The sequence below is a fragment of the Drosophila sechellia genome, chromosome 2R (genome assembly GCF_004382195.2).
Source record: "Drosophila sechellia strain sech25 chromosome 2R, ASM438219v1, whole genome shotgun sequence".
Lineage (NCBI taxonomy): Eukaryota > Metazoa > Arthropoda > Insecta > Diptera > Drosophilidae > Drosophila > Drosophila sechellia.
In genome coordinates this window covers 13859176-13885270 of record NC_045950.1, presented here as the reverse complement: position 1 = coordinate 13885270, position 26095 = coordinate 13859176, and the positions used below count along the sequence as shown (strand labels likewise).

Below are 26095 nucleotides of genomic sequence, written 5' to 3'. Positions count from 1 at the left end.
ATTGATAATAGTTTTGAGAGAGCGGTTACTCATAGTAGTTCAGTATCGCCGTGGATTTGGCAAGCTGCAGATGTAAGGAACGCATTTACCAGACCAGATTCAAAGGGGAAGTCCCATCCGAAGTGGAATCATGACCGACACGGTGGTCCATGCGGCCACTCCTCCGCCTCACATACTTGGCTACACCGTTCGTAGCCGCATGCGCATCTGGGTTTCGTACATAGTGCCCACTTGTCTTGGGCTGCTGGTGTACATTGTTCAAACAGCCTCGGATGTGGCCCTGAGCTACCAGCACTTCAGCCAGAAGGAGCCGGCACTGGGAGCTGGCACCCTGGTCCTGGTGATCCTACCCCCCGTGATCACTTTCATCGTGGTGGCGACTTCAAAGGAACAGAGGGATTGCGCCTGCTCGGAACGCAATAAATGCGTTGCCCTTGGCATTGGACTGCTCAAGTTGTTCCTGTTCCCTTTCTTTGTGATCTTCAGGTGAGTCATTGGATTGCAAAGTGGGTCACTGCCATGTTTATTAACTTTCAAACGATAAGGTTATGTACGCGCTTGTTTTGGGCCATAGAGGGACTCTTCCACGACGACGACGATGTGGAGCGCATGAAGTGCTTGGCCAAGGCCACACAAACCTCCAACATTGAGTTGTATCTGTTTGTTCAGGCCTATGCCCAGGCAGCTCCACAAATCATTCTCCAGCTGTACCACATGCTCGTCCAGGATATGTTCCGCAATTATGAGACCTGTAAGATATATATCCTCATGGGATTAGCTAAGTATTAACTTCTTGCCTTTAGCTGCTGTTCAATCCTTATCGCTGGTATTCTCAGCCATTGATCTGGCTGCCATAACCACCAGTTACCATAGAATGGAAAGCCAGCGGCGGGTGGGTCGCCATTACCCCTGGGCCACTCCGCAACAGGTGGACAGCCATCGATGCCAGCTGGAGCAGAATGAACGCCTATGCTGTGAGGCTGAGCGGAAAAAGCGCGAATCCGAGCGCACCATCACCAGTTTCCCGGAATCCGACAAGATAATGGAGAACTTTCGGGCCCGCAAGTCATTGCCCAACTCAGGTGAGGCCACACATGAGCTGCAAATTCAGGGAGAAGATGAGGTGGACAACGATGCACTTGAGCAACTGGAAACGCGAGCACTACTGCACTCCGGGCCGATAGATAATGCTACCGATGAGGAGAAGATACAGGGTACAAGGCCCAGGCTGAAAGTGCGATACGAGGATCTGGGGGACTTGGACACCATCGAGGTGTTGGACAGCATACCCGAGACACCAGCTCCTCCACCGCCGCCGAAAACTGCACCACCAGAATTACCCGTTCTGAAGCCAACCGAGGAGGATCCTCCAACTCCCGACTTGCGACGAACCATGTCGGACAATGAGCATCGAAAGAGCCGTCGGGTCACTAGACCTCTGTCCCAACTGGAAACCTTCAAAGACATGCTGCTGGTTAATGCCCAACTGTACATCAAAGAGAATGTCCCACATCCGCCCAAGCTCCTCATGGGCAGGCTCAAAGACGAGGATCCCGAGGAGCACACTGTTCTGATTTCCCAATCACCCAAACCATCACCTCTAACTCCCAAGGACGTGGTGGACTTTTATTTCCCGCGACCCACCAAAATTGTGAATGGAATCCAACAGGATGATTTCGCGGGCAGGACGGTGTCCTTCTTCGGATGGATTGCCTTTATCACCATGAGAATGCTTTCGTTGTCCACCTTCTGTGTCTTCTATCCGAAGGCATTCTTCATCTTGGTGGGCGTACACTATGCCCTGATGCTGGGCTGCCTGGCATTGGAAACCCGTTGTCGTGGTAGTTGGAGTCGGAGCCTGTTCCTACTTCTTCTCGCCTACATCTATATATATGTGTTAATGGAATTCCGGGTGTCCTTCAAGAACATTCGATTGTGGTATGGTGGATACCTGGTGCTCACGCTCGTCGAGAACATTACCATATCGTCCATTTGGTATGCAAACGAAGAGTTTGAGTCCTGGTGGTTCGGTTTCATCTGGGAGTGGATCGTTTACAGTGGAATACTATTTCTGGCCACTTTAATCGTTTACTACTGTATACTCCGACCCAAGGAAGTATCCCTCATCGTGGAGGACGATTCCCCCCAAGGGGATCAACAGGAAAGTCCTGGGGACCAGGCCGTTGCCTAGCAGTTTCCGGCTAGTTTGTTATATCGAAGTAGGTAGAGTATAAACCGCCAGTCTGTCACTGGCAAACGAATAAATTATTTACCTTAGTATTAGATCGAAAAAATATATTGAAAATTTTGTTCTGCAATGGTTGATCGTGGCAATAATTTGGTGCTCCCAGTGGGTCCGTGTTCAACGGAACTTACGGAATCTCAAGAGAGTTTTGCTCCACCCAAAATTAAGAAAGTGCTGCGTAAGTTTAATCTGCAGTTTTCTTGAACGTTTCTAATACGAATGGTCATGCAGCCACTCGAGCAAATCGCATGGAACAGTTTCTATGGCAGGAACTCTTTGCCGAATACAACCGACAGGCCTCCGCCCAAGTGGATTTGGGCGAGGATCGCACGGAGTACTACGACCAGTTCTGCAAGGATGTGCCACCGAAGAACGAAGAGACCGAGGAAGTTCTGGTCAACAAGTACCCACTTTACTGCACCACAGCCGTAACAGTGTGGAATCACGAGGGAGATTTTACCAAGACTTTCAAAAGAAAATATTCTATAACCAGACCTATAGATCTGTGTCCTGATAAGTTTGCCCTCTAGATGTGGGAGCACTAACAATTTTATGAGAGTATATTCAAAACTGTTTTAAAGAGAATTGTGCCCATAGCATATTATTTAATTTTGATCTTTCATTGTAAATGTTAAAAAAAAATTAAACTTGCAGTTTGAGAAAATCTTCGCAGAATCTTTAAACAATTAGTTTAAATTAATATTTTATTTAAATTCAATCTAAACGTAATGTTTTATAACGGGTAAGTTAACAGTAAGAGCATGCATACGGTCACTCTGGGCATCGATGGTTCTTCTTTGCCATCGATGTTTGTTGATCCAGAAACATATCGATAGTTGTCTCGGCCGCTGACGTGTATAAAATATCGAGGGACAGGCGGTGCTTTTTGAGCGATTTTATTTTATTTTCCTATAGAATATAAGCAGCGTGTGAAAGCGCAACCACAATATAGGAAAATGTTAAAGCTAGGTGCGTATCTTGCTCGGGGTTTGAGCCGGATAACTTTAAATTGACGCTTAATTCAGTGTAAACGCCGGCTGCAAAGTCGTAGCTCTCGTGCTGTCTCTCTCTGATTTTCGTGGTTAAGCGATTGCCGGCGACTTGGAACCTAATGGTTTTTTTTTTTATTCAACGCCAGGTCTGGTCATCTTCTGCGTGTTGGTCGCTAGTGGACCGACGTGGAGCTCTCGCACCGTGGACAGCCACCTGGGGCAAAAAGATCTCAGCCGCCTGCAAAAAGTTTTCGTGGACGGATTTGGCTCCAGTGACCTGCAGTCGATCTTCTTCTCCAGCCTTAACATCCAACTGACTGATGCCACCCAAAAGGAGCCGTTGTGCAAGAAGATTGCTACGCTGCATTCCGAGTCCAAGCTGAACGTGGGTTTATCTATTTACGCCCATTTATCATTGGTCATACTTATTTATGTTCCTTTAACGCCTTGCAGAGCTTCGAAAAAGACTACTACTACATTGGTGCTAGCAGAAACCTGGGGTGCTCCGCAAAGATTGATGAGGGTCTGCTTTCCAAGGTGTACAGTTCCCTGAACTCGGAGCTCGGCAGCTCTCAGGAGATCTTCTACCGCGTGGTCACCCACAAAGTGCTCGGCGTAGAGATCCATGAAGCCACTCAGGGAAAACTAGTGAAGCGTTTGCAAGAACTGCTCAAAAAGGACGACACACTCAGCGGCCTGGGATACGCTTTCAATGTTGCTCCACTTCTGGGTGCCAGTGCCTCCTTTATCGCAAATCGCGTGGAGGATGCCATAGTGCAAGCAGATGAAGTTGACGGCAAGCTCCTGCAGTTCGAAGGCGGTCTCAGTATCACATCCCTGATCATCAATGGTGCTTTCGGCGTGAGCAAGACCTTTAACAAGCCCGTGCCCGTTACTGCTGACCAGGCAGTTAAGTTTGCGAACTACTTCCTTAGCCGCCGATCCGTCCAAACCGCCAAGGGAGCTCATGTGCTGATCGAGGCGCTGAAGACTATCAGTGGAGCCGATAAAATTGCTCCCGTTTGCGTGCAGCTCATTGGCAACGGTCAGTTGGACGCTCAGTCGCCGACTCTGAATGTAGCCGTTGTTGATCTGCTCGGCAAGCCTTTGTCACCTGCCCCCAAAGTCATCAATGCAAAGATTATTCGCAAGAAGGACAGCTCTGTTTTGGCTGATAAAATCACTGTGGCCTCGAAATCCTCGGACAAGACCACCTATGTGGCTGATTTGGCCAGCTTAAAGCCAGCTCGCGGCGTTTACCAGGCGGAGTTGAGTGCCGATGGTGTCTACACCCAGACACTGCAGTTCAAGGTTCTCGGCCGCGTTAAGGTTCAATCTCTGGAGGTGGGCATTGCGGAATCTGATGCTAGCGCTGCAACCCGCAAGCAAAGTGTGACCTATCCAGGCAAACTCCAGGAGGTTCTCTCGGCTGACAGCACCCAGAAGCTTTTACTGAAGGCCGTTCTGGTAGATGAATCCACCAGCAAGCCTCTGGCTGTTCATCAGGCATTCGTTCGACTCTACAACAAGAAAACTGACAAGGAGATCATCTTTGTGGCCGAGCAAGATAGCAGCAAGGCGTACAAATTCGACATGGATGTTGGCAACAACGGAAAGAACTTCAACTACCAGAGCGGCACCTACAGCATTTACTTGACCGTGGGTGATTCCTCTCTGTCCAACTCCTTTGAGTGGTTGGTTGCTGAAGTCCAATTGAAATTCAACGAGGATAAGGGTAATGATGCAACTTAATTGTTATGGAAAGTACTAACCTAACCTCATATCTGCTTACAGAAGTCAAGCCTAAGACCACTTCTGGTCCCCTGCCCGAAATCATTCATCAGTTCCGAGTGCCCGACAAGCGCCCGCCCCGCATTGTGTCTGATATCTTCACCGGACTGTGCATAACCCCGCTTGTGCTGCTTTTCGTGTTCTGGGGAAAACTGGGCATCAATGTGTCTAACCTAACGTTGGCCCCGAGCACGATCGGCTTTCACCTGGGTTTCGGTGGCATTCTGGTGCTGTTCTTCGTGTTCTGGCTGCAGCTTAACATGTTCCAGACACTGCGCCTGCTGATTCCCATCGCAGTATTCACATTCCTGGCTGGCAACCGATTGCTGAGACGTCTTTACGCACAACGTAACTCGAAAGCAAGTGCGTCGTAATTGCGTTCATCATTGTACGAAGTCAATAAGTGAGCTACTCTCTATCTTGCAACTCCATCAGAAAACAAACTTTAATAAAGCGATTTAGTTAAGCCCAAACACACACTAAATACTGCCTTTAAATATAGTTTAATTATATTTTATTTGTGTATAATTTTACAGCCTAATTTCAACTGCACAAGCCATGACATCATAATTGTCTTTAAGACCATTTGCTAAGCAGACAGTTTTATAATACAAAAACAATGGAAACATATGTATATTCACAATAATAACACTTGTGAAAATCTTCCAGAGCAATAGGATATGAATCTAAAGGTGAGCCTTCATGAATGGCTTCAAGTACTTGTGGAAGGCTCCGTTGACTGGCTCCTTGTTCAACGGGTTCTTCTTCGTAGACTCGAAGATGTGCTCGTAAACATTTCCATCATAGGCACCTAATGCGGAATCTAGCACGCGATCGTGGAGATCAAAGCTGTCCACCAAGCTGACGGCATTCGGCCGGAGTCGTTTTAAACAGTTCTCCAGACGAACCTCCAGTTTCGTGACATCTTGATCAGTGAGATCAATGAACTGTTGGAAATTACATATAACATTAAATATTCTTAACTGATGTCAATTGAAAATTGTACCCGCAAGAAGTCGCCAATGCGGTTGAGGCAGGCGTCTACCAGATACAGCTCCAGCACCACCTTTAGGACTTCAGCTAGTTCTGGGGACACCTCCCGCGACAATGCCAAAAGTTCCGTGTAGGCAGTCTGGGCTAGGAAGGCGCGTCCATGAAGCTACAAATGATACAAAATTTTGCTACTGAGCTAATAATATATATTTCATTACGACTTACGTCTGCAGCTGCTGTTAGGAAGGTGCCACATAGATTAGCTGCCACCTCGGTACCATGACCTTGCTTGCGGCGCAGTTCAATCTGCTCATAGGCAATTCGTGTTTTGCTGATATAAAAATATTCATTTAAATACCTGGTATTGTATTTATTTTCTTGAGTAAACACTTACTTGGCGGCAACAAACTGGAAGGCCTTGACAATGGACGTCAACGTTCCGTCAAAGTTAACAAACTTCGTTTGGTTTATTGCATCGTTGATGTACGAAACCGTTGGCACCAGCTTCTCTCCATTCAAGGCTTGCCCATAAACCTTCACCAGATAGCGAGCAGTCTGCAGCAGCATCACTGTGTTCTCGCCCTCATAAGTGCAAACGGCCGTGGTCATGCCGTATATCGTGGGGAAGTTGGAGCAGTCCATGTATCCATGTCCGCCACAGGACAGACGACACATTTCCACGCCGGCGGCGGCATCGGCACTACAGATGGCCTTAAGGCAGCAGGACAATGCATGCATTTCGGGCAGTCGATCCAAGTTACCCTGCTCAATCTCGCCAGAAATCACGTTGTACATATTCCAAATGCCATCACCGGTCGTTTTGAAAACGATGGCCCTAGCTATCTGGGGGAACAACTTCAACTGCTGCGTGGTATGGTCCATGATTTGGGGCTCTGGTTGATTGGGATCAATGGGGCTCTGTCGGCGAACAGCTGAATACCTAGTGGCAATAGTGGATGCCTTTGCCAGACTCTGAGCGGTATCACGGATAAGAGCACAACGCACAAACATCTTGAACGAAAAAATGGTTATAATCTCGCTGAAGAAATAGTGAATATGGGTGGTGGTACCATGGTTCCGTAGGTAAGCACGCTGTTCTTCGGCGCCACGTAGGTGCCATCGGGCAGCACTTGCTGGTTCTTCATCAGCATGTTGTTCAAAGGCACCCGTACGTTTTTCAGTCCCAAATAGCCATTGTTAACACCCTTCATGCCCAGCTTGGTGCCAATATCTCCAATGTCGATGCCGGGCATGGGCCGGTGAGTATCGGAATCCCTCAATTGGACAATAAAAGGAGCCAGGCCACGGAACTCGCCCTTGGTATAGAGCTGTGCCACCACAACCGCATGGTTAGCAGTGTGTCCCACTTGAAGTCCAGAAGTTTATAACAATTTCAAGATATTAAGTGCTCAAGAAAACTCACATCCACCGGGCCACCACTTGTATGCACTGAGTGAAGGTGTGTTTATCAAAAACTCCTGGGTGCTGGCATCGTAGTCAGCCCGGGTCTCCAAACCACGCAGGAAGGTTCCGTGTCCCAGTTCCGTTTGGGCATAGGTGCCAATGATTTCACAGTCCCAGGCCTTGCTCAGCCATTCCACCTGCTGATCCATTGTTCCCTGGCCCATGATGGTGGGCACGAACATCACGTAGTGCAGCGCAAGCGGATTGCCCTCCTTTAGAATAGCCGCTCCCAAGGATCCACCAAGCAGAGCACTATAAGCACAGAAATTACAATCTGAAGTTCATTAAATATAAGGGTTTCTTTACTTGTAAGTATCCACTCCATCCTCGCCATCAGCACGTAGCTTGCGGATCTTCTCTCCAATGATGCAGGCTTTGCGCAAGCTGTGCTCATAGAGCTCCTTGTGTGACAAATAGGAAATGGGCAAGTCGTCCTGAAGGGCCGGATCCTCCAAGAACATTTTCTCTGGAAAAAAGCGGAATTTAGTAGATGAAGCCATAAGGAAAGGGATTTAATATTTTAGCAGGTGCCATTTAGATAAGCATTGCTGTATTTCGTCGCGTAATCATGAGTCGCCATTATTGTTCGTTAATTCGCGGGAGTTACTGGGCATTGTCCATTTATGATGCCCTGAGCGACCGTGCAAATCTGTCAGATAAACCTATCAGCTAAACCAATTTCAAGTGGACCTGGAAATAGATGGTGGGTAGCTGCAAACATTCAAAGTACACAGGTAGCCGGATTGATCGCGATTCGCGCGAAGTTCAAAGATTAATAACTTATGAGCTGGCTAATAGGTGCTGATTAACTAGTAGCGGCTTGTTTATGCGGAATACATAATTAATGAACTTTGGGCCACGGCGTGCAGCAAAAGCAACAAATCGCATGAATGAATAGACGGAGAAGAAGCGTATCAAAACAAAGAAGTTGACAGGATGTCAAATTCGCCATCTGATCTGCATAATCCTAGTTTTGGACAATTTATCAGTGGCTTAGCATCAAAGTTTGTACCCTACAGATTAGCTATTAATGCGTTCAAGCTTAGTTTAATTGCTAAGTCATGCTTTTGGCACAATTTCTTGCATACACTGTTGGGAAACGCGATTGCGCCAAGCTCAGATAAAGCTCTGAGCGACCGGTTAAAGTGAATGTACATATGTCTGTCGGGGTCACCGGAGAAGCTTGCAATCCGTTGTTTTTCCCTTCCAAGCTGGCTCACCCAGTGCCTTCTTCTCCTTGAAGCGCTCCTCGCCGCCGGCCCACAGAACGGAGAACTCCCGGGTATTGAAGGTGGCCGTGCTGCGTTCCTTCTGGAGATCGGGATTCACTGGTTTGGATGGCATTTTGCTGTGCGGCACAGTATTCAAGTCACGTAAACAGGTTATGGATTAACGAGCCACCGCAAGGCGTCCGTCTTCGTTGAATATCGCGTACTGACTGATTGCTGCTGGAAAGGCGAATTGCGCTCAGTGGTCAATCGGTCGGTCACTCAAGTGCTGTTGGAGGAAATCCAGTGGAGGAGATTGAGATTATGGACTGCTGATCTGATCCAGCTATTCCGAATCTAATCATCGATGCCAGCTCTCGAACGACGTGAACTTTAACCGCGAAAATACACATGTAATAAGTTCGCTTTTGTGTTGAAATAAGGTGTAGCACAATTATTATTCTCAGGCCATTGTTGTTGGACTACATTTATGAGTAAATACACAAAATAAATACACTGCGTGTAAGAGTACTTGGGTGCTTTCCTTCAGTTTGTTTTTAATTTAAGTAAGATTGCTTTTGTAAGCTTCTTTGTTCGAGTAATTTTTTTCCAAGTGTATAATGCAAAGGCACTACATAGCATATTTATAAACATTCATAAATAACATATTTGAAATGTCTCAAATTAACCGTTTTATAAAAAGTAGGGTATTTCAATTCCGCCTCACTTAATCAATTTATATTTGTTGTTAGCAGGTCTTTGTTTGTATTGTGACGAAATCAGCTGTTGAACAGGGCTGCAAAATACAAACCAGTGCTGCAGCACATGAGAACTCCAGGGCTACAGTCACCTAAATCTTGGCGCCAATTCAAAAAAAAATCAAAAATTCCAATTTTATTAAAAACATAGATATATATATATTTGCTAGCTAAATGATCATGAGGTAACACCAATCTTTGGCCTTATAGCATATGTTCAGGCTTGCACATACGGAAACGCGTAAAATTAAATCACGATTTAATACTAAGTGTAAGTAGGTGGTAAATACATTTGGCTTGGGTGAGAACATTATTTATAATATCCGCTTAAATGCCATGGGCGTGGCTAGTGGCTATAGCTATGCCGCGCTGATGCTGCCCCATTCCAGAGTCATAGGAACAGCTGGCCGCTGGCTCCATTTGATGCACTTCCGCCGGATACCAGTGACTGTGTGACTCCGGCAACTGATGGTAACTAAGATCCGCCGAAACATGGGTTTCGCTTCGCGTGGACTTCGGATAGGATTGCGGATGCAGAGCTTGCCAATCCATGCGGGCGGAAGAGGTGGTTGATGGTGATGGGGCAAATGCCAAACTCCGGCTACTCTGGTGGAACTCAAAGGGCCAGCTCTGCAAGACAGTATAATGTGGAATGTGTGGATATAACAGGCATAAATCATAGGAGTTGAGGAAACCACAGGGGCTATATATGGAACAATATGACGACAACCCATCCCGAGACAGCGCCATTGTTTGTTTACGCAACTTTGATTGTTTTTAGTGCCCACCCCCGCCTCCACGTCTAGATCTACAATAACAGCCTCATTAACGGATCTATAAAAACATAAACAGCCAAACACTTGCGGACAAGAGACACTCATTTGTATGCCATACAAAGAGGGATTGGAAATGGGATATAGGGATGCTAGGGCTAGCGAGCAAATAGCGAACCAATGGGTTGTTCCCAACAGATCATCTTGGGCGCGTGGATGGTATAAATTCGGATAGGGTCGGGACTCTCCGATCCGATCCGATCTGATTTGCCACCATATGGGCACAAGACGGAGCCGTATTTGCTGAATTTTTCACGCATTCGGTGGGTAAACAATTGCATCTATTTAGATAAGTTGTACACGTCATGAATCTTGAGTGATAGATTGTGTAAACTCCGGCGGGAATGGATGAATGGATAAACACGGTTAGACAAATTTTAATTACAATAATCCGAGTGGGAAAACTACTGAGGACGACAATTTCCCTCGCATGTCATTCACTTTGTCGCTTCAAAGCATCAAGAGCATCTTTAAAAATAAAAAATAAAAGCAAAGACTAACTAGTGCCCCCCATCCAGATCCGCAGGTCTGCGTTACCATCTCCGTTCCCTGCCCGCTCCTCCAACGGCCTGTCACTCATATTTAATATTTTCGAAATTCACAAAAGTATCGGATTACAGGAAAGCAAGGCAGTCTGAAATCACAAAATGTGATTTCGGTGTTCTAGTGGGGGGCCCGGCTGAATGGCTGACTCCGGTCATGGGATGTGGATGTGGTTACGTTTGTGGTTCACCTCCACCTAGAATAGGTAGAAATACTTGTCGCCGCATCGCGTCGGAATCACCAAGCAGATGTTGCACCACATTCCTTTGGATTTTGGATCTATATTTCGCTAAAATTGCGTTGAATTACCCCTATAATGTAAGTAGTATTACTAAATACTTAAGATGCTTATAGTTGCTTAATAGTATCATTTTTTAAATTTTAAACACTGAACACTGGGTATCAGTAGAACTTTCCAATATCTCTAAGTAAAAGTTATACCAAATGCTAATTTCAACTGGAAAATGGTAAAAATATCCATCTACTTTATTTCCTCAATGGAAATAAGAAAGGAACATTTTTATAGTCATCCCCAATACTGAACTTTTCATAAACTTATCAACTTATGAGAATCTCGATAGGCTGAACATTACTTCTCAATTAGACTGAAATCCATGAATAAACCTTGATCTTGCGCGTATCACTGGGCATCCCCTGCGACACCTGTCATTAACTGACAAGATCCACCTGAAGTGGCCGGCTCATTAATGCGTTCCCGTTGCCGAGACGCGGGTGCAGTGCATCGTTAAGTGGTGGCAGTGACATCACTTATTCGGGCACGGGGATCGCAATTGCATGACACTTACCATGCCGTGTCCGTTGTTGTGGAAATGATAATTGCCTCCACCGGACGAATCTGCCATGTGACTTGTGTCCAGGCCTTCGGAACTGGTGGTGCTCGAGTGGCTGTGGTTGAGGCTGTGGTGCTGGTTGTGGTTGTGCGGATGGTTCTGCGAGTGGCTGCCTGTCTCCACGGCCGTAATTAGCTGCTTGATATAAAGCGTGGCCAAACGCAACGTGTCCAACTTGGAGAGCTTCGTGTCCGGCGGAATGTTGGGCAGCTTGGTCTTCAAACGTCCGTATGCGCTGGATAACACCCGCATACGCATCCGCTCCCGGGCATTTGCCGCATTTCGCTGCACTGGCGGCTGGGAGCCTAGAAAATCAGAAATGTAGATCATTATTAACATTTTGTAGATACATCTTAGGGAGCTCTAATAACAGAGGATTAATAAGAAACAAAAGGTTTCATTAGTATCTACCAAAGTTTTAAGTTACATTATAGATACCTTCACAAAGTATAAAATTTCAAAAAGCATGTTTGTAATATAAAGCATTAACTTACTAAGGCAAGTATAAACAAAAACCAAATGTAGTTACACTTATAACTCATTCCATATGAAGTATTTTAAACTCAATTTATATCATTATTTATTATTTATCCTTTAGAGCGTAAAGGTGAATTCTAAAGTTAGATTTTTCTAAAGAACTAAAATAAAGAAAGCAAATTCGAATTGGACTTTAAAGTAAATAATTTTTTTGTAAAATAAGCTAAATACATTTACAATTTCTACATTTTTAGTCGTTTTGTATTACTTTAATTTTTTAATATACAAAATCGCCTATAAAATTTAATCAAACTTACTTTGAGAACTGGCATCCTCATCGAAGTCGTCATCAAAGAACTCCGTGGGACTGGAACTACGCTTCTTGCGTGGCATTGTTCAAAAACAAGTTGGTACCACAAGTATCACTTCGAATATTTTCAAATTGGATATCAAAATTCCAATCACTGAGTATTCTCACTTAAAATCGAACCGCACCGAACCGAAACCAATCTGTGAGTCGAATACGTCCGATCTGCGTGGCACGTAGAGCACTTCTGTCAAGGGTTACGGGGAGAGCCTCCTTTTTGAGCGCTCTGCTCCGCAGTTTGCAGCTCTCCAGATTCCGTCTATTTCTGGCACCTCTGGTGGGCGTGCCTGCTCCGCAAACAATCCCAATTGGCGGAGGAATCCGGACACATGGTGCGATCGGCGGTCTCTTTCTCGGTTGTTTGCCTTCTGGCTGCCACCACATTGGCCACAGTGTTCCTCCGTCGGTCTGCGGGAAAATTCAAAATGAAACACTCGGCTTATCCGGTTCACTCCGGGCGTTGGAGTGGGAAAGTTGTGCCGTAAGGATGTGCGACGGGCGAGTGCGAAGCGTGCCAAGATTCCGGCTCCAGATGGCACCACCTGGTATTCGATCTCGCAGTGCATTTGGAAATAGGCATTAATGGCAGATCCGAAGAGATTATAATCCTGGGGTTCAACTGCGTATCCTGTTTGGGGTCGCAATGGTTGGCATTTGAGTGTGGGTCCAAAATTTGATTGCTTACGATGGAGAATATTCAGTTCCGAGAACGATTTCGACTTTTCAAATTTTCTACGGCAAACCAAAATACTCGAAAATATATGTACATATATGTAGGCAAATTTATTTATTATTTATTATTGGAAAAATATAACACCTATTTATTGAAATTATAGAGTTAATGTTTTCTTTTAGTAATAGTGTAAGAAATCCATTTATAATAATGGATTACATTAGCAAATAAATAGGTTGGGAAACCGCATCTCTATTTAATCTAATCATTTACTGAGATTAAATTGTTTTTTGACCTAGGAAGCTGCTAACTAATTTTACAACTTGCCACGCCTCCGAACCCAGATAAGAAGCGTGCTGTGACCCCAAAACATGGCCTTGATTAGGGCCTCCAGTCATGGATGGAACGTCACTGGCACAGCAGGTTTATCAGGATGCTGAACCATGGGTTATCCCATCAATTCAGCGGGAGATTACCATGGCGGGATTGTGTTTTTAACTCGACAATTCAGTTGAGATTCTAAAGTTGTCGCGCTCGGCAGTTTTCGAGATGTGGCGCCATCGCATCCTGCAGCAGGCTTCGCGCCGTGGAATCAGCAAGCAAGTGAGGGAAGATGGAGGAGCTCGAAGGGAACCAAGTGGATCCCTGCCAGGCGCAGCAGATGTTGTGGTTATTGGCGGTGGTTCGGCGGGCTGTCACACACTGTATCACCTGGCACGACGTGGTGTCAAGGCCGTGCTCCTGGAACGCGCCCAACTTACGGCCGGAACTACCTGGCACACGGCTGGATTGCTGTGGCGCCTGCGTCCCAACGATGTGGATATTCAGCTGCTGGCTAATTCACGTCGCATGCTACAGCAATTGGAGGAGGAAACAGAGCTAGATCCGGGATGGATTCAAAATGGTGGCATTTTCATAGCTCACAATGAAACGCGTCTGGACGAGTATCGCAGACTGGCCACTGTGGGCTCAGCTTTGGGTATTGAAAACCAAGTGCTGAGTCCGGAGGACACCCAGAAGTTGTTTCCCCTCCTCGATCCGTCGGCCTTTGTGGGCGCTCTCTATTCTCCGGGTGATGGTGTCATGGATCCGGCGATGCTGTGTGCGGCTCTCAAGAAGGCAGCCACTAATCTCGGAGCCCAGGTAATCGAGAATTGCGGAGTGGATGATCTACTGGTGGAGCAGACTGCAAGCGGCAAGAAGGTGGTGGGTGTTTCCACGCCTTTCGGGGACATCAAAGCTAAGAAGGTAGTGAATGCTACAGGAGTGTGGGGTCGTGATCTGGTGGCCAAGCACGGCACCCATCTTCCCCTGGTGCCCATGAAGCATGCATATATTGTTTCTGAATCCATTCCGGGCGTGAGAGGCCTACCCAACATCAGAGATCACGATTACTCCACCTACTTCCGCATCCAAGGGGACGCCATCTGCATGGGTGGCTATGAACCGAATCCCATCCTGCTGGAGCCCGTGCCCAAGGACTTCCATTTCGGACTATACGAACTGGATTGGTCTGTGTTCGAGACCCATGTCGAGGGAGCCCAGAAATTGTGTCCCAGCTATACGAAATATGGCGTGAAGAGCACGGTTTGTGGCCCGGAATCCTTTACACCCGACCACAAACCCTTGATGGGTCCGGATCCCAACATCGATGGGCTCTACCACAATTGTGGCTTCAATTCAGCGGGCATGATGTTTGGAGGTGGTTGCGGGGAGCAGACCGCCTTGTGGGTCATCCAAGGTCAACCGGAGCTGCCCATGTTTGGCTTCGATCTTCGCAGATTCACCAAGGAGCAGGGCAAAGCCATCCAGTGGATCAGGGAGAAGTCTCACGAGAGCTACGTGAAGAACTACAGCATGGTCTTCAAGTATGATCAACCACTGGCGGGTCGTGATTTCCAAAAGGACCCACTTCACGACGAGATGATGAAGGCAGGCGCCGTAATGGAGGAGAAGCAGGGTTGGGAGCGGCCTGGTTTCTTCCTGCCCTCCGGTTCCAAGAAGGCGGTGGTTCAGCCCTATGACTGGTACGGAAGCTATGGCCACCAGAGGCACAAGGACAGCGAGTACGAGAGAGTTCTGGATGGGGATCTTCACTACAGCCGTTTCTCGGAGCACCACGATCTAGTAAGTAGCTCAAGTAGCTTATCTGGAAAGCCTGAATAATAATATATATCTTTCAGATCGGATCGGAGGCACTGGCTTGCCGCAATAACGCCGTGGTCTTTAACATGAGCTACTTCGCCAATCTGCTCCTAGATGGTCCACAGGCCAAGGAGGCCGCTGACTGGCTCTTCTCCGCCAATACCAACAGGGATCCCAGCAAGTAAGTCCCATGTGTAGATATACATTTGGAATCCTTTCTCACCAATTACCACTTCCCATTTAGAACTGTCTACACCTGTGCTCTGAACGATGCCGGCGGAGTGGAAGCGGATGTGACCATTTTCCGCCTAGCGCCCGGAACCGGAGAGGTCTACAATCCCAAGATCAACGGCCAGGGCTTTTATATTGTGGCTGGCGGCGCCTCTGCCTTCTACACTTACAGCGCTCTGCTGGCAGAGATCCGTAGAAAAGGATTCGATGCGAGCCTCAGGGATTTGACTGCCGAATTGGGTGTGATTTCAATTCAAGGTCCAAACAGCCGAAAGATCCTGCAGTCCCTCATCGACTGTGATCTGTCCGATGAGCACGTGGCTCCCAACAGCACTCGATTAGCCAAGTTCGGAGATGTGGGTCTCCGCTTGCTGCGCGTCAGCTTTGTGGGAGAACTGGGCTACGAGCTTCATGTGCCCAAGAAAGATTGTGCTGCCGTCTATCGCAGTCTAATGAAGGCGGGAGCTGGACAAGATTTGCGCAATGCGGGCTATCGTTCCCTGTATTCCCTTAGCAGCGAAAAGGGCTATCATCTGTGGAGCTTCGATCTGCGGCCGGATGACACGCCCCTGGAAGCTGGCTTGGGATTCACATGTCGCAAAACGGGTGCAGATTACCGTGGCAAGGCGGCCATCGAAAAACAGCGAGCTGAGGGTCTAAAGAAGCGACTGGTCTACTTGACGCTCCGGGATCAGGTGCCCATCTGGGGTTTGGAGGGAGTCTACCGAAATGGCGAACCCGTGGGTATACTTCGGCGAGCTGAATATGCCTATACCCTTGGAAAGTCCCTCGGTCAGACATACGTGTCCCGACCAGATGGCCAGATCATCGATGCTGATTACATCAGGAACGGGGAGTACGAGGTGGACATCTTGGGCAAGAAATACCGCGCCGACTGCCACTTGCGCAGCCCATTCGATCCCACCGGCCAACGGGTTCTCGGTAAGTATGCATCCGAGTCCAAGTCCAATAAATAAAGATTAGTCTCTTCCACTTCCAAGAACTCGTTTACCCGGCGTAGGGAATTTCTCTCAACCTTTCTCTTTCTGGCAGGGCACGACGGTATTGTTGAAGTGCCTGCCTTAACATATATGAAGGGTCATAAATTAGAATCCCCATGAATAGGGAAAGGTTCGAAGAAAGGTCACGGTGTAGGCAGACAGGCAGTCTGCAAAGTGGTCGGTCGGTCACCCGAAATGGTTGCGGTTACGGCTCAATTAATTTCTGTGTCCAACTATTATGACATCATTCTCGGTTTCCGCGAAGGATATGCCTTTCCAGACGTAATTCTAGAGCACTGGGTCTCCTCGGCCAGACAGAGGGTCGCCACTCAAGTGGATATCTTTGCTTAAATGATATTTCATATAATTGTGATATTGATGCAATACTTTCAGCTTATAATAAACTAGGTTCTTCAGGCCTCGATGGTTACGGTGGAGGCCGTGTTGGAGGGACTATCGAAGTAGCCAGCTACCACCTCCTCCAGCGACAAATCGAACTTGAAGATGGGACGGAGATCGTTGTTGAGTCGACAGACGACTCCGGCGGAGGCGATGTTCCAGTTCCAGCAGATCATGGCGCAGTTCAGCGCCTCCAAATCGCCCTTCATCGAGACAATATTCTGATGGGGATGCAAACATTATTATCAATCAGATTGTGTGCTTTTAGCGGCCCACTTACCATAGCCACTGTGTAGTCAATGGAGTTGATCTCCTCGCCCTTGATAACCACCAACTGGGTCTCGCCATTCTGGTTGTTCAGGAAGCGCACCACCTTCTCCTTGAGATACTCAGCCGATGCATAGTCCAGCTTTTGCTTCACATCCACTACGCTCACTTCGTGACCATTGATCTTGTAGATGATTTATGATTTGTTGTTACTTGTGTAAAGTGCACCTAGATAAGATAGGATGAGCTCACCTTCTCCAGTTTGATGTCTACATGGGGACGTGCACTGCTATATAGAATGTATACCATGTTGGCAGCAATGCCACACAGTATTCCGTACTCCAGACTCCAGAACATGCAGGTGATTACAGTGACCACAAAGGGAAACAGATCCTTCTCTGGAAAGTTAAGACAGAGCATTAGAAGGCATAGCTAGAAAACTGTTTCACCATGAACTCACTCTTAGATTTCCACATGTCCTTAATCTTGTGCAGCTCCACTAGCGATATCATCGCCGCTATAATAATTGCAGCCAGCGTGCATTTGGGTATAAAGTAGAAAGTTTGGGTGAGGAATGCCAGTGCCATGAGCACCAGGGCACCGGTGACAGCTCCTCCCAGTGGTGTCTTCACCCCACTGGCATTGTTCACAGCCGTGCGGGTAAAGGATCCCGTTACGGGCATGGAGAGCACAAAGCTGCCCATGATGTTGCACATACCCAGTGCCACCATCTCCTGCGATGCGTCTACAATTTTCCCCTTAGCTGCAAATGTAGAATTCCTTAGTATAAATGCTTTAGAACTAATTAAAGTTATACCTACAAAATGCCTTCGATATGGCTACTATTTCCAGGATTGAGATCAAGGGAATGGAACCCAAGGAAGCGCCGACAGTGCTGATCATCTCGCCGAAGGAAACGTACTCTCCATCAACGGTGGTGCTAAAGGGCGGCAGCCGGAAGGGCGGCACTCCGGCCGTAATGTTTCCAGTGACCCGGAAGGGCTGATTCCCATCTCGACTGAGGATGTAGGCCAAAAAGGTGCCAAAGATCACAGCCAGGGCGTTTCTGGAGAGGCCAAGGTACTTCCAGAATATACGGTTGCCCCATTTGATGTCTTTAACAAGCTGTAAGTATTTATAAATTAGTTAAAAATATATACAAAATATAATGCAACCATCAAGTTAACTTAAGTTAATAAAGCAACTAATTTTGAAGAGCCAAATTTATGTTGTATCTTAAGGTTCTTAACCCGAAATCAAAATCAATCGGCTGCCAGAATTTTGTTGATTGGCTTAAATTGATATCGCAATTTAATAAAATTTCGCTTTTATTTCCTTCTCACCGTCATGAGCAGCAGGAACACCAGAGATGAGACACCCAGCAGGGCATCCCATAGCCTAATTGATGTCAAGTGGGTGAAGAAATTCTTCCAGGCGGGCAGTAAATCATTTGAAGGACCTGTTTCAATGCATGTCAATGTTTCAGGTAGTTTGGAATTTTGAGAAAATTACTATAAAATTACAACTCACTGGTCAGACCCACGATGTTGTTGATCTGGGCACTGCCAATTGTGGTGGCCGCCGCCATGGTGAAGCCAATGATCACGGGAATCGAAATGAACCTGACCAGTACTCCCATGTTGAGCAATCCAAGGAGAAGTACAATGCAACCAGCTAGGAAACACACCAGCACCGCGTAATCCGGACTGATAGTGGCATACTGGTTGACCATTAGAGCCATAATGGCGGTAGTGGCTAGTGGATGTTGTGAAATTAGCACTGATAGCAGAAATTTACCCCAGATCTGAACTCACCAATTGTGACATCTTTGCAGGAACCAAACACGATGTATGTGAAGCAACCCATGAAGGCGGAGTACAAACCGTACTGCGGCTCTAAGCCGGCTACCACTCCATAGGCAATCGCCTGGGGAATAGTCGTTAATCCCACCGTGAATCCCGCAATGAAGTCCTGCATGATGTACTCCAATCGGTAGCGAGGTAGCCACTTTAGGATCGGGAACTTGTTGGTCACGGTGGACGGACGACACAGCTTGCGACCGCCATCCCTGATTAGCGAGCCCACATTGGGCAGTTGCTCCCGGTACAGATTATCTGTGAATCCAAAACATGCCTTGGATGAGGAGTATTTATGTATGCCAAGATAACCCCTCCCCGTGCGGACTAATCTTGCCTGACAGCAAGTTGTCGATCAGACGTTTATATTGACTTTGGGCTGGTCATCTTATCGCCCGACAGCCTGGACTACCCCACGCAGATAAGGTGCATTCAGATACTCTTTTATGAATTGGCACGATTACAGCCCCCACTTTCTCACCGGATCAATCGCTGGAAGCGTAGCAAATGAACTGACCCTGATCAGCGCGATCGCTGCTTCCGGAAAAACCCTGGAGCAGTTACTCACCCTCATCGGCTCTCATCGCGGGTGGCTCTCCAGCTTTAAACCGGGCTGTAGTTCCGAGAACGATAGGGAAACCGGCTGCGATGCAAAGGCAATATGTCTGTAATCAAAACCGGTGAGCTAACGCGTCCGCTCAGCGTGCTGCTCCAAACGCGACTGCCGCTCCGATCGCCGTCGTCCAACGTCTTTAGAGACCGAAAGCAATCGCGTTTGCACATTCTGGCCATATAAGATTTACAAGCGCGGGTACCGGTACCGCCATATCATGTTCGCTCTGTTAGTCCGTTAATAAACAATTACAAAGACAACCTTAATATTTGACTAATGGCATGGCCGGCTTATTTATATTAAGAAAGTAATTACAAGCTAATGAGTGGGATTTGGTTGATTGTTGTAGTTATCGCTGCTCTTCCAGATTTTAATGGCATATGAATTTTGTAGGGCGCCGCTAGCAATCACATTTTCCGTGGGATGGCAATGGGTGCACAAAACATGGTCGCCCTCCGTGCTTATCTTTTGGACCAGCTCCCTCGTCTGCAGATTCCAGATACAAAGCGTATTATCCTCGCTGCCGGAGACAATCCAAATGCCACCGGTGATGGAAAAGTTGGAGTTGGAGCAATATAACTGATTCATATGCCCGCGATAGATCCTCAAGCACTTCGACTTGTTGTAGTTCCAAAGCCTAAGGGTGTTGTTTAATGTGGACGACAGGATGTAGCGTCCGTTCGGTGAAAACTTCACATGACCGACTGGGATGTTGTCAACGTCAACGAGAGTCTTTACCACATGTCCGGTACTAGAGTCCCACAAGCGTACCAGTCCATCAAAGCTGCTGGTGACAAAAATATTGCCTTCGCGGTGGAAGTCCACCGATGTTATGGGATCTTGGTGGGCGCGGACGATTTCGAGCGTTTTGCCAGTGCGGACATCCCAAAGGCGCACTGTTTCGTCAAAGCTAGTGGAGGCCAGCAGATTGGACTGCGGATTAAAGCAGCAGGAGAAAGTGTAACCGCAATGCCCCTCCAAAACTTTGACGCAGAGCTTGCTGCGGACATCCCAGAGACGCACGGTCTTGTCATCGCTGCAACTGGCAATTAATCCATCCGCCGACCAGGCGACATCGTTGACTCCGTTTTCGTGCCCGGCCAGCGATTGAATGCATCGGGTTGCGCTCAAGTCCCAGAGCATGAGCAGCATGTCGGCGGAGCTGCTGACCAAGTTCTCGCCACATGAACTAAACTTCAGACCAGTAACGCTGCCACTGTGACCGAGGAGCGAGTGCTTAATAGAGTAGCCCGGAGACACGGAGCTCTGCAAAAACTGACTTGGCAGGATAGGCATCTTAAAGGAATCGAAAGCGGCCTCCGGGATTGCAGTTTCAGTTTCGGAATCTCCAGGAGTCGATGCTGTTTCAATCAATTCCATAATTTTATTTCTTTAGGTCAATTTTAATTTCTTACGAGTTCTGCGAACAATTCGAAAACTTGGCGATGACGATGACAGTTGCTGAACTGCCAAATGGTCGATTATGTTTTGTAAAAGGGGTTTTCATTGGCCTGCCAACTTTACCCAATTGTTTTTGGCGCCCAGTTTTAAGTTTTTATTATTTTTTTAAATTAAATACCTACAAATGTTGAGTCTGTTTCTAATTATCGCGAAAAAAAAGTACACACGTACTGATAATTGGTAAGAACGCATCATTTCTATTCATTAAAAACTTTTTTACAATATTTGTCTAGTGCACACAATTGTTAATTGCTTCTACAACAACTTATAACTCATTTAGTCAATATTTGTTTGAATTCCCAGACAGGGGGCGTAAAAAATCAGACTGGGAAAAGTAAGCAAGCCCAATTAATTTGCGTTTTAAGGGAGTACTTATTTGACGACAGGGTGCTCTATTTGCGCAGCTTGTTTTTGATATGCTGTCCAGACTTGTTAACCAAACATTAAACAAATGGCCGGTGCTGTGCCGTGCCGGCAATTTGTCACCTAATTATTTGTCGACGCTGCTAATCTTACATATGGGCAAAATTGGAGAATGGGCGATAATCAAGTCAGTGAACTTAATATTTGCATGGTAATTTAACAGATCCTAGTTTATAAACCAACTTAAAGTACATTTTTAACTTAAATTTTAGTAACAGTTGGATTTTTTCTGCACATATATGCACTTTTATTATGTTAAAAAATTTGAATCAATGCATTTTTATATTAAAAATGTGTGCTAGTACTAGAAAGAATTAAAATTATTTATAATAACTGGAACGCATTGCGTTCGACTTTTTTTTGTCGAAATTTATTTTTATTATTAAAAGTCTAATTTCTTCATTAAATATTATTGATGGTATATTGTAACGGGTAATTCAAATGATCAACGGTCACACTAAACAGTGTAGCTGCCAGCTGTCATTTAAAATTCAAGTAAAGTTGGCAGCCCCTTGGCGTCTGAAAAATAGCGCGAAAGGAAGAAAACTAAAAAGTTATCCCTTCAACCCACTTAAGCAGCGCAACATGGACAGCAAGGAGGTTTCGGAGGTGCCAAGGCGTGAGGTGCGCTCCTTCCTGATGGCCCGGGATCCCTCCATCGACCGCCGATTTCGACCGCGACCAAACAAAAAGATGCGCCTGTTTGACAACATTCAGGAGTCGGAGGAGGAGAGTTTTTCCGAATACTCGGACACGGAATCGGAGTACAAGTACCAGTCGAGCGAGGCGACCGAAGGTGCCTCCTGCGCTACCAGTGCGGCAGACAGCAGCAACTTGGAAACGGGTCCACAGGTCTTCCTGCGTCTGCGTCCCGTGAAGGATGCTTCCAAAGCCTACATAGTCTCGGAAGAAGCAAATGTGCTGATCACCAGCTGCAAAGTGGACTCGACCAGCAACAATGTGAACCGCATGGAAAAACACTTTGGATTCACTTCCATCTTTGACAGCACCGTTGGCCAGCGAGACATCTATGATGCCTGTGTGGGTCCAAAAATTATGGAGGAGGAATGTGTGACCATTATGACATATGGCACATCGGGGTCTGGAAAAACGTATACCTTACTGGGTAAGCGAAGAAGATTTGCAACTTATTTGCTGGGCAATCGTTAATTTCAATCCATTTTGAGGCGATGATGTGCGTGCTGGAATCATTCCGCGTGCCCTGGAAAACATATTCACCATTTACCAAGACACCGTCTTCCGATCACCCAAGCTTAAGCTAATCAATGGCAGCATCGTATTCCTGCAGGACGACGCCTCGCTGAAAGAGCTGCAGATTCGGAAAAAACTTTTAGACTTATGTCCGGATATCAGTGCCCACCATCAGCGTCTGAAGCAGGTCATTGACGGCGACCACATGTTCGAAACGAAGGCTTCCACAGATGTTTCCGTCTTGGTCTGGGTGTCCTTCGTGGAGATCTACAATGAACTTGTGTACGACCTTCTAGCCATTCCGCCGAAACAGGACAAGCTGGGGGAGGTGCCACGAAAAAATCTGAAAATCGTGGGCAACAAGGGCCACGTGTTCATCAAGGGCCTGACCAGTGTTTTTGTGACGAGCAGCGAGGAGGCGCTGCGTCTGCTCCGGCTGGGCCAGCAGCGATCAACGTACGCCTCCACCTCGGTGAATGCCAACTCTAGTCGGTCTCACTGTGTCTTCACTGTGGACATACTCAAGTACAATCGGTCTGGCATCACCACACAGAGTTCGTACAAATTCTGCGACCTGGCGGGTTCGGAACGCGTGAACAACACGGGTACCTCCGGCCTTCGTCTCAAGGAAGCAAAGAACATAAACACATCGCTGATGGTGCTGGGCCGATGTTTAGACGCTGCCAGTACAGTTCAGAAAAAGAAAAACGCTGACATCATTCCATATCGCGACTCCAAGCTAACAATGCTGCTACAGGCTGCTTTGCTGGGCAAGGAGAAATTGGCCATGATCGTGACGGTTACGCCTCTGGATAAATACTACGAGGAGAACCTGAACGTTTTGAACTTTGCTTCCATCGCCAAGAACATCATCTTCAAGGAGCCCGTAATAAAACAGCATCGCGTCAGCTACTGTGGTTTCATGGAATTCTCAAAGATGTCGACGTGCGAGGGCGGCGACTACACCAAGGAACTTGAGGACGAAAACGTACGCCTGCAGTTAGAGATCGAACAACTGAAGTACGATCATGTGCTGCAAATGCAGCTGCTTGAGGAGAAACTGCGAAGGGAACTGACTGCCACGTACCAGGAGATAATCCAAAACAACAAGAAGCAATATGAAGACGAATGCGAGAAAAAGTTACTAATTGCACAAAGAGAATCAGAATTTATGGTTAGTGAATATAATAATTTGATACATTAGTAGATAATATAAACTATATATTTTACAGCTTTCCTCTCAACGCCGAAGGTATGAAGAACAAATAGAAGACCTTAAAGATGAGATAGAGGAACTTAAGAATCCCGCAAGCGACACGGACATTTCTGATGATCCAAACGAATCTAAGTCACCCATCGAAATCATCGATGATGATTAGATTCTTCAATTCACAATTTTTAATTTGTTAAGTGTTAAGTGATTTTAAAATTTAAATTTGAAACTTGATATGTTGCAGAGTTGGCCCCGTTTTCCAATAAACATGTGAATGATCAGAGAACTAGTGACACAAATAATGATGTGATTCCGTGCCAAGAAACTTCGAGTAAGAATACCAGAATCGCCAGTACCATAAACGTTCCGTACGCCTGCCACATCCACTGAAAATCCACAATCCGTAGCGAGGTAGGGTGCTCTCTTTCCGTTAATTGCAGGCTGGGATCCTCCAAACCGGACAATCCAGCTGCTGTCATGTCGTAGTAGTGCATTCCCACCCAGAAATCATAGAGTCCATTGGCATTTACCTCCAAAATGAGTTGGCTGACGGGCTCTGTGAACAAGGAATTCTGCGGCCATTGGAATGAGAGCAGCGCCAGGGACCAGAGGCAGTCATCCGTGGAGTAGATAAATAGCTCTCGGGTGAAGCGCTTCTGCTGCTCACTGAACAAATTCCAATACAATCGGGAGGCAAAGTAGGCATTGCTTGTGTTTCTTCCATTCCTCAAGTGATTGTACTCACTCACATTGACCACCAGCATGGGCACACGCAGTTTCATCCATGTCGGAAAGTCTTCCTCGGTCGTAACCAATGGTATTTTCGTGCGCCGTAGACCAGCAAAACTTCGTGCTTGAAATTGCCGCGGTGGATGAGCCATCAACGTGTCCAGGCCTGCTCCAAAAATGCTGCTCACATTAAGGCCCACTATTCCAAGCATCAGAAATATCAACCTGGTGGAGAAGCTTCTCGACAAGGGCAAATTGAAGGATTGTCCCAAGATCCCGCGTAAAGCTTTATCATTTAGCACAAAGTCCACCAGACGCACATCGCGATGGGTCACGTTCCGAAGGAGATTCAAAGCCATTCCATAACTGAAAACAATAACAATAGCCAGGAACATATTGGAAACACTGCTCAGTATAAAGTAAATATCCTTAATTGGAATTCTTCTGGCCACCGGTACCATAAGGCACACGGGAGTCACCTCCATAGGATAGCTTGTGCTGGCCAACTGCTCGACTCGCTCCATTATCGTCAGACTGGCAGGAACATCAACTGAAAAGCTCTCGCTCAGCTCCTTGAGGGCAGTCGCATTCAGAAAACGTCCGGTGGTCACCTTCTTGGACAGCTGCAGCGTGGCGTTCAGCTTCCACGACAGCACATGAAAGAAGCGTCCCACAGATCCGGCTAGGATTTGCTTACCCGTTCGTCTGTCCAGGTAGAGAACGGAACGCGGAAGCCATTGGTCGGGCATTACAATCAGAGGGTGACCGTGCATGTTGGGAAACTCCTTGTCGAATATAGTTGAAGAATTAAGAGAGCGATACTCCGTTTGGAAGCTAGGGTATAGGTGATATCTATAAAAGTAGCGATGTTCATCTGCAGCTAAAAGTCCAACAATGTTCCAAATTAGGCGATGGTAGCACGTTTCGAAAATATAGTCCATTCTAGTTCGATCTGAGACATTGTTTGATATATAGACAATCTTATTTTGAGTCGGAAAATCCATTAGCGATTTCGTAAAGTTCTCGAGTAACTCCAGGTCCTTTTGCAGCTCAAGACCAGGCAGGCAAGCTACGTGTAGCGGCCGAGAAAACATCCGAATGTTTATAGAAGTCTCGCTATCTGAAAGGATAACCACTGGAATGGTTTGATTCTGAAAGATATCCTTTGCCCAGCTGTGCGGACAATAATCAGTTCGAATCATTATCACTGAGAGCGAGTGCTCCGCTGCTGCTCTAAAGATTAAGTCTACAGCGGATCCCGCAACCAGGACGGGTGCCCATAAAACTATTCCTGCTATCACTGTCCACATTTCCTTTCACTTATGTTGCTCATCATTCTTAGCTCCTTTA

The 26095-nt window shown here is 46.7% G+C and overlaps 10 protein-coding genes across 13 annotated transcripts; 5 read left to right on the top strand and 5 right to left on the bottom strand.

Moving 5' to 3' along the window:
• Nucleotides 1-38: 38 nt before the first annotated feature.
• LOC6609690 lies at nucleotides 39-2296 on the top strand. Its single transcript, XM_002034312.2, has 3 exons — nucleotides 39-486; nucleotides 546-751; nucleotides 804-2296. Exons 1-3 carry the CDS (start codon nucleotides 131-133, stop codon nucleotides 2189-2191), a joined length of 1950 nt encoding a protein of 649 aa, XP_002034348.1. The 5' UTR covers nucleotides 39-130; the 3' UTR covers nucleotides 2192-2296.
• LOC6609689 lies at nucleotides 2292-2924 on the top strand. The gene is made up of 2 exons (XM_002034311.2): nucleotides 2292-2423; nucleotides 2477-2924. Exons 1-2 carry the CDS (start codon nucleotides 2318-2320, stop codon nucleotides 2773-2775), a joined length of 405 nt encoding a protein of 134 aa, XP_002034347.1. The 5' UTR covers nucleotides 2292-2317; the 3' UTR covers nucleotides 2776-2924.
• A 150-nt stretch (nucleotides 2925-3074) lies between these two features.
• On the top strand, nucleotides 3075-5512 carry LOC6609688 (dolichyl-diphosphooligosaccharide--protein glycosyltransferase subunit 2). The gene is made up of 4 exons (XM_002034310.2): nucleotides 3075-3214; nucleotides 3384-3622; nucleotides 3691-4972; nucleotides 5032-5512. Exons 1-4 carry the CDS (start codon nucleotides 3202-3204, stop codon nucleotides 5400-5402), a joined length of 1905 nt encoding a protein of 634 aa, XP_002034346.1. The 5' UTR covers nucleotides 3075-3201; the 3' UTR covers nucleotides 5403-5512.
• A 13-nt stretch (nucleotides 5513-5525) lies between these two features.
• On the bottom strand, nucleotides 5526-9141 carry LOC6609687 (probable peroxisomal acyl-coenzyme A oxidase 1). Its single transcript, XM_002034309.2, has 8 exons — nucleotides 8706-9141; nucleotides 7792-7951; nucleotides 7445-7737; nucleotides 7092-7387; nucleotides 6416-7032; nucleotides 6247-6352; nucleotides 6035-6187; nucleotides 5526-5975 (listed from the first exon to the last, which is right to left on the bottom strand). Exons 1-8 carry the CDS (start codon nucleotides 8827-8829, stop codon nucleotides 5715-5717), a joined length of 2010 nt encoding a protein of 669 aa, XP_002034345.1. The 5' UTR covers nucleotides 8830-9141; the 3' UTR covers nucleotides 5526-5714.
• Nucleotides 9142-9622: 481 nt separating this feature from the next.
• Nucleotides 9623-12703, bottom strand: LOC6609686 (neurogenic differentiation factor 1). The gene is made up of 3 exons (XM_002034308.2): nucleotides 12473-12703; nucleotides 11634-11983; nucleotides 9623-10081 (listed from the first exon to the last, which is right to left on the bottom strand). The coding sequence occupies exons 1-3, from the start codon at nucleotides 12546-12548 to the stop codon at nucleotides 9779-9781; spliced, it is 729 nt and encodes a 242-aa protein (XP_002034344.1). The 5' UTR covers nucleotides 12549-12703; the 3' UTR covers nucleotides 9623-9778.
• Nucleotides 12704-13711: 1008 nt separating this feature from the next.
• Nucleotides 13712-19973, top strand: LOC6609685 (sarcosine dehydrogenase, mitochondrial). 3 transcript variants are annotated; one of them, XR_004361393.1, is made up of 6 exons: nucleotides 13721-15322; nucleotides 15379-15521; nucleotides 15585-16513; nucleotides 18091-18365; nucleotides 18594-18724; nucleotides 19073-19973. XR_004361393.1 is itself a non-coding variant. In XM_002034307.2 (3 exons), the coding sequence occupies exons 1-3, from the start codon at nucleotides 13745-13747 to the stop codon at nucleotides 16546-16548; spliced, it is 2685 nt and encodes an 894-aa protein (XP_002034343.2). In that variant the 5' UTR covers nucleotides 13712-13744; the 3' UTR covers nucleotides 16549-16564. The 3 variants fall into 3 exon arrangements, 1 of the variants encoding a protein (XP_002034343.2); XR_004361394.1 differs by having other exon boundaries at nucleotides 16573-18365; XM_002034307.2 differs by lacking the exons at nucleotides 18091-18365; nucleotides 18594-18724; nucleotides 19073-19973 and having other exon boundaries at nucleotides 13712-15322; nucleotides 15585-16564.
• Nucleotides 16920-19749, bottom strand: LOC6609684 (sodium-independent sulfate anion transporter). The gene is made up of 9 exons (XM_002034306.2): nucleotides 19663-19749; nucleotides 19053-19352; nucleotides 18769-18993; nucleotides 18582-18697; nucleotides 18060-18363; nucleotides 17699-18001; nucleotides 17491-17636; nucleotides 17252-17422; nucleotides 16920-17192 (listed from the first exon to the last, which is right to left on the bottom strand). Exons 1-9 carry the CDS (start codon nucleotides 19676-19678, stop codon nucleotides 16986-16988), a joined length of 1788 nt encoding a protein of 595 aa, XP_002034342.1. The 5' UTR covers nucleotides 19679-19749; the 3' UTR covers nucleotides 16920-16985.
• Nucleotides 19974-21242, bottom strand: LOC6609683 (WD repeat-containing protein 5). Of its 2 annotated transcripts, XM_032715419.1 has the most exons (2): nucleotides 21123-21242; nucleotides 19974-21068 (listed from the first exon to the last, which is right to left on the bottom strand). In XM_032715419.1, the coding sequence occupies exon 2, from the start codon at nucleotides 21001-21003 to the stop codon at nucleotides 20026-20028; it is 978 nt and encodes a 325-aa protein (XP_032571310.1). In that variant the 5' UTR covers nucleotides 21004-21068; nucleotides 21123-21242; the 3' UTR covers nucleotides 19974-20025. The 2 variants fall into 2 exon arrangements, with proteins under 2 accessions (XP_032571310.1, XP_002034341.1); XM_002034305.2 differs by having other exon boundaries at nucleotides 19974-21242.
• Nucleotides 21243-22079: 837 nt separating this feature from the next.
• On the top strand, nucleotides 22080-24302 carry LOC6609682 (kinesin-like protein subito). The gene is made up of 3 exons (XM_002034304.2): nucleotides 22080-22717; nucleotides 22779-23977; nucleotides 24036-24302. Exons 1-3 carry the CDS (start codon nucleotides 22177-22179, stop codon nucleotides 24180-24182), a joined length of 1887 nt encoding a protein of 628 aa, XP_002034340.1. The 5' UTR covers nucleotides 22080-22176; the 3' UTR covers nucleotides 24183-24302.
• Nucleotides 24295-26055, bottom strand: LOC6609681. Its single transcript, XM_002034303.2, has one exon. It carries the CDS (start codon nucleotides 26053-26055, stop codon nucleotides 24295-24297), a length of 1761 nt encoding a protein of 586 aa, XP_002034339.2.
• Nucleotides 26056-26095: the final 40 nt, after the last annotated feature.